General features: G+C 55.7%; 1 protein-coding gene across 1 annotated transcript; it reads right to left on the bottom strand.

Annotated features, from left to right (window-relative positions):
• Positions 1-7,660: 7,660 nt before the first annotated feature.
• On the bottom strand, positions 7,661-9,388 carry LOC149809577 (uncharacterized). Its single transcript, XM_089994756.1, has one exon. It carries the CDS (start codon positions 9,386-9,388, stop codon positions 7,661-7,663), a length of 1,728 nt encoding a protein of 575 aa, XP_089850882.1.
• Positions 9,389-9,787: the final 399 nt, after the last annotated feature.

Below are 9,787 nucleotides of genomic sequence, written 5' to 3'. Positions count from 1 at the left end.
GCTGTCGCGGAGCGCGTTCGCATGGAAGCCACAGGCATGTATCTAGCTCACACAGACGCGACGGCTGTGCCTGCCGTTTTGCGAGCACTTGCACTTTTTGGAGATGTGCCTTTGGCGCCCTGTGCGCATGTCATTATTCGCCCCTGTTGGCGTAACCCTTGATGTTGCCTTTTGGCGCGGACTTGTTGATGCTCTTCCCTTTTCTGTTTTCCCTGCGCGGGTTCCGCGCTAGTACTTGAGGCCGAAGCCCTTTGAGTGTGTCCGCGTAGCCGTAGTGCTCGTTTGCATGGACCTTGAGTGATTCTCGATTGATTATCATTTCTTCGTCTTTTACGTTGGCCAGGGCACTCAGGGTACTAAATATCCATAGCCATCTGAGCACGAGATAGGATGACCGGGCACAGATGATGAATGCTCACGACACAGTACTCAAGCTTCATGCATATGCTACTTTGAACTGTCCACCGGATTCAACGTTAGAGGAGCCCAAGACATGACAATATTGCTCACTCTGACGTCCGAAAACACTGGCACGAACCCAGTTGTGGACGCCGAAAGGTTGGTCTTAGAACATTGGTCAAACCTCGAGAAGCAACGCGACCCTGTCAATGGATCTCTAGATAACATCACAGGTATTTCAGAAAACCCACTCCGCGACACGATGACGCAAGGGGCTTGCATGATGATTAAAAACTCTTTCCACGTCTCAAAGTGGGCCTGAGACAGGTTCCTTTTAAAGCCACCAGCAGATACGAAAAAATGTGGCTTGTCCACATGAAGTGCTACGCGACCACTTGAATGTACGCGAGTGTCGCTGGGAATTTTCTCTCGTATGCGCCAGATATTGTCAATGTCATCCGTAGCAAGATAAATTGGTAGCGATCGCCATCTCGAACTTGAAGCAAAAGTCTGTAGAGTTTCGATGCACGACAAAAAGGTGTCCATTGTTCGGGTTGAATGTCTAGGTGCGTCCGACCACTTACCGCCAAAGCGGACATGTACGGCGATCCATGGTTGTAATTTTTCAGAGCCGTTCTGGGCGAGATGTTTTATTTCCAGCTGTAGCGCGTCTTGCATTCTCGAGGCAACCCTGAACATGAAATGCCACGCCATATAAAGGAGATACTCGGCGTGCTTCCAGCCGTACAACCCATGCGGTACCCCGAGATACTGAAATACAACCGCAAATCTTGCGTCGTCAAATAATGCAGGCCAAGCGGCCTCGTTCGTTGTGAGACACACACAATCAACATGCTCCAAGGCTCGCAATTGCTGGACTATAATTGAAATCCTTCTGTTGTTCCATCCTCGTCGTATTTTGATGTGTTGCGCTGCAAAACAATGGCATGTTTGGCTCCAGTCAATTTTATTCGGCGTTAGAATGTTGTGCAATCCAGACGGCTTGGACCAGTCCAAGACAAATGCTCGATCAGTGGCAATTGCGAGATAGAATGACGTGATAATACCAAATATTCGATCACCGAGACCTCCTGCGCACGCACTTGCGGAACACGACCAAACCAGCTTTCTTCCATCTCTCAAGAGTTGCTGGTGATGAGAAGCATATTGGTCAAGCCACATCCTGGCCTATTATGCCTAATGTCCCTGATATCCTAGTGTTCCTCATTCCCCGGTCCAGCTTTAAGGCCACATGTTCCCGTATTGTCGCACTTCAGCAGTTCACAATGTCCCGAACTTCCTGAAGAAATACAAGTTACCACCGACCACGTTCTGCCCTCAACTTCTTCCAAAACGTCAGATGTGTACGTTGGCATAAGGCCTATAGCGACAATCCAGACTGGGCAGGAATCTGGTCTTATCAATAGCGGAACGCACCTTCTCCGCAAATCTTCGAATTGTGGCAAAACACACGACACGTGATTGTTCTGCCGTTGCTAAGGTATTGTCTAAAGTTAGCCTGCCTGACGGTTTCACGAACGAATAGGGCGGAATCACCGCGTTTTGTCGAGTCACTAGCTACAACACATGCAGCCAACGAACGTGTGCTTACATCAACCACGAACCAGGTTACGTTTCGCGAACGAACTACTGTTCGTTTCGTGACCCGATATGTGGGCCCACGAAACGAACAGTGACTCGTGGACGAAACGAACGAACCATGTGATCGCACATTGTGCATATCGTGGCTTCCGTTTTGCATATTGTCGGTCATACTGTACAGCATTCGACTCGTACTATGATTTCTGTTTGTGTAGGCGTTCGCAGCATCTTGAACGAATCACTGGATGCTTTGATAGCCTCGAAGGTAGAGCACTGGCAGAAACATACTCTAAGAAATTTAACGACAAGCACGAGCAAGTGATTGGATATTTTTTAAAAGATTAGGCCAGTTGGTGGCGATTTCGAAGGTGTTGTGCGGCCTCGCTTGACACTTGTGTGGCAGCCAATACTTCAGCCTTTTCTCGAGGATGTACAACCACTATCGCAGGAAATGGAAACATTTCAAAACATAATACTGATCTTTCACAGCGTCAACGGTGAGTTTGATGCTGCGGTTGACATGCACTCACCACAAAGCAGCAAGTTGTTAGCATATTGAGCAAACGTCCGAACGCTGACATCAACGACCGAAATCCCGCAATAGTTCAAGGTACTCTGTTTGTTTGTTCCCTTATTCAGTATGAAGCACACGTTTCTTTGCGCGAACGTTCGGGTGGGGGAAGGACGGTGTTAGCGTAGAGCTGAAAGTGCCAAACATGGCAGACTGGGGGGTTTGTGTGAGAAAGAACACGAGAGTGACCAACGTGTCTCTCTTCAAATATCTGTGATGTCACGTAACCAACTCGGACGATATTACTGGCATTGCCCTTGCTTTTGGTTGCCGCGAATGGCACATCGTCCGCTCTCACTCTCAATCCTTCTCCGTTGCTTATGACACTCTCCATCTCCACGACGTACCTCCGGCCCTGACGGAGGCAGTGTTGGAATATGCCGTTTACATACAGAATCAGACAAGTAGTGCAGCAAACGTGCTGCTTATATACTGTAGACGTATCCAATGAAAGTCCTAGAAGCGTGTATCTCGTAAGCATGTCTACGTTCACGTGATCCAAGGAACTCACCATGCGCACGTTCTATGCATGGGCTAATCAACTATTAGCTAAGCTTCCTCACGTAAGACATCATACAATTTGTCACTGACTGACCAATATACACTGAATCTTAACAGGCAGCCACCAGCAGAACCCTAGTGGCGCCAGTTCCGGCCCTTCCCGTGCTATGCTCACACGGAGCCACCTGCTCCGCCGATCCGCTCTTTCGCCTTGCAATTGTACTTGTACAAGTTTATACCCCGTGACACCGTTGAATACACCACCGCTCCCTGACCATGACTGGCTGCCACGTTTGCGTGGGCAACCACTTGCGTGCTAATATTACCATGGCTGGTACCAACACGGACTTGTTCCCTCGTTGTTCCCTCGGCGGGACACTTCATTTACCCATCGCTGCCTTTCCCTGTTGCCTTGATTTTGCTGTCGGTCTGCCCTCCATAAGCCCCGAATTCCCCCTGGCCTTGACAAACGTTGTTCCTTGTGCTGGCCTTGATGAATTGCGGTACTTGCTCCCCGGCCCCTGTGGTGAAACCCCAGGTCCTCAGTGACGCACAAGCTTCCTTATGGAATTGCTCTCTTAACCCCTCGGGGTTCAGCGTGCTTGCACAGTCTGGCAATCCCTTTTTACTAAACGAGCCCTGGCCGAAATTTTCCTGTCAGTTGGCGCCGCCTTCTCTCGCTTGCGACGGGGTGGCAAGGAATGCTCACTCGTGTTGTGCAATGCGCAGCATGACTGAGCAAGTCGACTCCCTTATCTACGCGCGACGCGCGGCTTTCAAGTCTACGCTCGACCGAGCGGATGCTGCCTTGGCCACGGCCCAACCTCTTGGTGGTAGTGTGGCTGGCCTCGCAGTTGAGGGGGTGGTCATCCATCTCCCCGCATGCGGAGCTGCTGCATCGGCTACGCAAGGGATGGGACGCGGTGTGGCCGCGCCTCTCGCGACTGAGGCTCATACCAGGGCGGCCGCCGATGTGGTCTCCACGGACGGGGAGGCCGCGCACCCCCACATGCTGGTGCTGCCCGCCACGACGGAGGTGACCAACCACCACAAACTCGCGCTGAGTCAGGGACGGCAAATGCGCTTGCTGGGAGCAGCTCCGCAGAGAGTTGGGTGACAGACGCGCATGTGACATCCAAAGTACTGCACGCCAAGAAGCTCGGGTCGTAGTCAACGTTGACTCTCATGAGGATCTTGAGAATGTCAGATGCCTGTGGGCGCACAATGCACGTTCGCCTCAGCTCAAACGCCGCAGGCGCATTAGCAGGGAGCGCCATGTGCACACGATGGATGAGCAATTGGTCATCAGCAGTCTAAGCTCCTCGCCGCCTTGGGCGGCCTGCCACATGTCAGCCTCCTCCAACCGAGAGTGGCGCCGGAGAATGCCACCTTGGTCCGCCTGCACGTGAGCGCGCTTCCCCGGGCGAAGGCACAACCTCGGCTCCGCTCGAACACATGACTGATGTTGCCATGTGTGGACTGTGGCTGATCGCGGCCCTGGCCGCCAGCGTGCCCCTTCCTGCGACCACTGCGCACAGCGACGCCCTGGCGAACCGCCGCGTGGCGGCCACATTTTAGGTCTTGCATGTTGAGGGTGTGCGGGCAGCTGGCGCACACTCCCTTGTAGCGTTCATCAGCGTGCCGCGCACCTTTGAGTGGAACTCCGCTTTGTCAATAGACACTGGCTTGACTCTGGGCGTTGGTGCGATATCGGTGCGCGCCTCGTGGGATGAACCTCTGGTCGTCCCCCGCAACCTGACGCCCGCTGCCGTTGCTATCATCATCTCCCTAGAGCATGAGAATAATCATGCCTTCTGTACGTCAGGAGCGGATGCGTACCGAATGAGGGATGTTACAGAGCTCATGTTGACGCGGCAGAGGTAGATGACATCACATACTTGAAGCAAGGGCTGCTAGCGGATTATGTCAGCTATGTCAATGCTCACTTTTCCACGGTGCAACTCAGCACTGACCTTGGGGAAGTGCTGGGACAGCCTCATCTGAAGCTACAGCAACGAGCCCATGCTAGTGGCAAGTGGCCGCTGCAGTTCGTCGCTGTCATCCAACACCCGCGGATGTGGCAACTCCCGACCTCACCTTCCCGGGCCTGACGACTGGATTCTCGATCGCTGTTAAAGCAGCGGTTGTCCCGCCAGCTCTGACGGACGGCTGGCTCGTGATCGGCCGACGCGGCCGTACCACTAACGCCTTACAAATTGCACCGCGGCCTTTGGCTGTGGCTAACCTGGCGCCTGCCATGCCCCTCGCCCGCATCCGGCCCTCTTTGAATGCGGCCATCGGGCTTAGTGCGGCGCGAGCGTCGGCGGCGCTACGCATGGCGGCCCGTGCCAAAAGAGCCCCGCTATCAGCCACCGCACCATCTGTCAGCACTTCCAACGAGCCTCCGCAACACGACAATCCCGCCCCCGATGTCTCTCAGCCCATGGAAGGAGTCGAAGAACATGCACCGAACGTGCAGCTAAATGGCGCGCCAGTGCAGGAGTTCCCTACCATCAATGACGGGGCCGAGGCAGCGAATGTCGCTGCTGAAGTCGCTGCTGCTGCCTTCGCGGCTGCCGTCGCAGCAGCCGGGGCGGTTGCAGATGCTGAGCCCTTTAACGTTGCTGAAGCTGCTGAGCTGGCGCCAGCGCTCGCGCCCAACGACGTTAATGCTGGACTGGTGGTTCCTGTCGGTGTGGCTGCACCGGTCTTGACGCCGGAACCCCTGCTACCCCCTCCGGGGCTCGCTCTGGCACAGGCTATTGTAATCCGCTTTCCGAATGAAAAAAGAGACGACATTTTCAACTCGCCATTCACAGGTTTGTTTTCTGCTCACTTATTGTCTTCTGTGTCTTCCCGTTGCTTTCAGTGGCTTCCGTGATCACGCTCGCCCGGTTGGGATCCACACCCCTGCCAACCCTGGCCTTTCGCCTCCCGATTTACTTGCTCGCTGCGCCTTTTTTCTCTCCATGTTGCTTTTTCCTCTCCTGTTACTCTGCCTTGTTCAGGTTTTTTTTTTGCTTTCTTTGCTTCTGTTTCTCGTGCTCCTCGTATCTCGAGACAGTATCTCCTTCATATCTCGCCGTCACTTGCTCTGAACTTCCCCTCCTTTCCACACAACCACATATTCTTCTCGCGATTCTTGCCCTTTCTTCATACCTTTTCTGTGTAAACGTCTGCCTGCTGCTTTCTTTCGCTGCATCTATCCGTTAAACGACCCCTGCCACCTGCCGCACTGCTCAGTCTCGCTAGACCCCTCTCTCCGCCGCCCTGCCCATCCCCTCATTTTCTTAGTCTTTTCCGATTAGTTGCATGCTTCCGCTTTCCCTCACTGCTCACTGCTCTCTTGATCACTCGCTGTCGCTTGAGCACTGCACTGCCCATCCGCACATTATCCTGTGCCATCATACCTGCCATGGCGACTCAGCTCGCCGACCGCGTCCGTCGGGATTTCTCTCGTCCTTCGGGATCTCTTTCAGCCCTCGGGCCTCTCAAATCCGTAACGCACCTGCAAACCTACCGGTCCCCCCTAGTGGCTACAAGGGGCACCACGCCCCTTCCAACCACCCCAATATACACCACCTCCTCACCAGCCCCCCCACCCAACGAACTAGCAACTTCCCCATACCGTCACGCTCTCTTTACGACACTGTTAAGATTCAGTGTATTGGTCAGTCAGTGACAAATTCTATGATGTCTAACGCGAAGAAGCTTAGCTAATAGTTATTTTGTTACAAGCGACAGGGCTGGCAAAACAGGAAAAAACACAGAAACTAACACTGAAAACAACGTCACAAACTAAGACAAAACACACAAGAAAACCAGCAACCTAAGCTACGCCGGGATCTTCCTGCGGTGCATCACACCCTGCATGGAAGGCCGAGCCGACGTTCACGGCGATACGAGAGAGGGACTTGTAGTACATGCGCGCGTTGCCCTTGCACAAAGCACAGCTGAGCTCCCGACGGACGCCACGTACGAAGGCAGCCTTGGACACCCGGTTCCCCCCCCCTGCCGCCAAGTCGCCAAGCTCCGAAAGGAAACGCGAGGCGGCGGAGCCCATGCGGCCAAACGACTCCACGGCGAGTGGGATGAAGTCGTAAGCGGAGCCCTCCCCAAACTCCTCGAAGGCTCGTTGCTTCCGCAGCTCCGCCTTCGCTGCCGCGGATCCGGCAACCTCTGCGGCATCGCGAACAAACGATGCGGCCACCGGGTGCGTAACAACGCAGTCCATGACGCGGACGCGGCCGTCAGGCCAGACAGTCAAAATATCCCCGCGACGAAGACCAGCAGCCCCCTGCGCACCCGCAGCTGCAAGGCTGCTGTATTGCGGTTCTACGCTAGACGCGCAGCCCGCACGGTGGATGGCATGGCGCCAGGCCGAAACCCAGTAGTTATGGCGCATCGATGCCTCACCTGCATTGCGGTTGCACGAGAGAGCGTGGTCCGGCGTCGTGGAGTCGCCGGCGGTGCAGTGGCAAGGCGGAACATCCATCGCCGTTGTCACCCCTAGACCGAGCAGGTGACGCCCCGCTGCAAAGAATTCTCCATTGCTAAGGCGCAAAGTGGGCGCGGTGGGCAGCGCAGTTAGCCACGCAGATGCTGACCGTCTACGGTGGTAGTGTCGCAAGCTTCGAGGAAGGCCGCGCCCAAGCGATCGCCAACGAGGCGTGACACGGACTTCTGAACCCCGGGCAGCTCCGCTTCAACAAACTCGGTTGGCAGGTCACGCGCGCTCTGGTCCCATTTGCATGCCTCGGATGCATCATCAAAGACACGTCGCCAAGCGGTCAACAACCCCGGCCTTGTCACACTCGAGAATGGCTTGCATGCATCCGGGCCTTCCTTCATAACCGCTTGCGCTTTGGAGACCCCCGCCACCAGCGCCGCGTCTGCGACAAGCGACGTTGCGTCGCGCAGCCCAAATCCGCCGTGCCGCAAGGGGAGTTTGAGCTGTTGAATCGCACTCACCGACCGCGCTCCAGTTACAGGCACCTGAAAAAGCGCAACAGCGGCCGCTGTAATGGCTTCCTCCACTCGCGCAACGCTGTGTTGCAGGGAGCCCCACGGCACCGTGCGCATGTGGTGCGCCATGCGAAGGGACAGGGAGGATCGGAGCAAGGCAAAGTGTGCCTGAAGACTGACCGGCAAGGCCCTGAGTTTGTGAATCTGTGCGATAACGGAGTCCGCGCGGGCGTCCAGGGTCGCTGCCTCGTACCTGTCCGTGCCGATCGGCGTGCCGCATACCGTGATTCCCTCCGGGCAATGCATGATGCCCAGGTCTGCCGCCAGCGCCGCAATTGCCGGCGAGGGGCCCGCGGTGAGCGCACACTTGAGCGGCTGCACGCGCAAGCCAACGCTCGCAACCCCTTGCGCCCCTGTGAGCGCGAGAAACACGGCACGCAGCGCGTCCACTTTGCCAACCAGGCTGATGTCGTCGGCGATCTCCATTGTGGCGACGGTGGGCGCCGCTGCTGAGGTGCGCTCCAGGATCTGTTGCAACACAAGGGCAAAGAGCAGCATGGCCAATGTGTCGCCTTGGCGCACCCACATGCATGACTGAATCGGAGGAGTGCCCGCCTGCGCTCCAAGAACATGCAGGTTTGTAGGGGCGCCGTACGACCACTGAACGTACGCCAACAACGAGGGCACGTGTTTCTGTACCGCCTTGAAGAGCGCCGACCGGTCCACTGTATTGAAGGCGTTTGCCATGTCAACGGTCAGTAATGCCGCCTCGGGTTTGGACGCCAGCGCTGAGCGGACGGCGTGTGCAAGGGCCTCTACTCCTCCAGAAACGCTTACCGCGAGCTGGAGAGGCGCAAGTGAACGACCAAGTTTCTTGCACGCGGTCATTGCGCATAAGCCTGCGAGGCGGTATAGCATTTCCCCTATCGCAATGGGCCTTGCCCCACCGTCGGGCTTTTGCAAGCCCACGAGGGACGAGTCTAGCAGCGACGGATGGCGCGGGAGTTTGCCCGCAAGCATGTGGTTGATGAATTTTAGGGTGGCATTGAAGGCCTCGGACGAGCCTTTCACCGCAGCTAGCACGTGCTCGTACGTCATGCCGGTGGGCCCACCTGCCGAGCCGCGTTTGGCCTCGAGTCGCTCCAGAGCGCGCTTGAAAGTGTCCTCGTCAACGCGCAGCGGCGGAGTGTTGTCCTCCAGCGGGTCCGGGGGCTCAGCGAATGGATGTTTCTCGCGCAGGGCCGCGATGACCTCAGGCAGACGGGTATCAGCCAGGGGCGCTGACGCCAGCACGCGTGCGTCGCGTGTCACACTGCCGAGTGCGAGCATGCGTTCCATACGCAACGCCATGATTTGTTCGTGTTAAGATTCAGTGTATATTGGTCAGTCAGTGACAAATTGTATGGCGTCTTACGTGAGGAAGCTTAGCTAATAGTGGATTAGCCCAAGCATAGAACGTGCGCATGGTGAGTTCCTTGGATCACGTGAACGTAGACATGCTTACGAGATACACGCTTCTAGGACTTTCATTGGATACGTCTACAGTATATAAGCAGCACGTTTGCTGCACTACTTGTCTGATTCTGTATGTAAACGGCATATTCCAACAGGTTATGGGTTCAGCTACGTTCCGTGTCGCTTTATACTTCGATATCTGACCTCGCCATCCTTGGACCGTCCGACAGCTACGCAGCGCGTGAGTATTGAAGGTCAAGATGAGCGATTCGCAGCCCCGTTTCGAGCACCTGA

Source organism: Nuphar pumila, unplaced genomic scaffold, assembly GCF_984573655.1.
Source record: "Nuphar pumila unplaced genomic scaffold, dmNupPumi1.hap1.1 HAP1_SCAFFOLD_1022, whole genome shotgun sequence".
Classification (NCBI taxonomy): domain Eukaryota; kingdom Viridiplantae; phylum Streptophyta; class Magnoliopsida; order Nymphaeales; family Nymphaeaceae; genus Nuphar; species Nuphar pumila.
The sequence above is the reverse complement of the archived record's forward strand: the minus strand, read 5'-3'. Positions and strand labels throughout refer to the sequence as shown.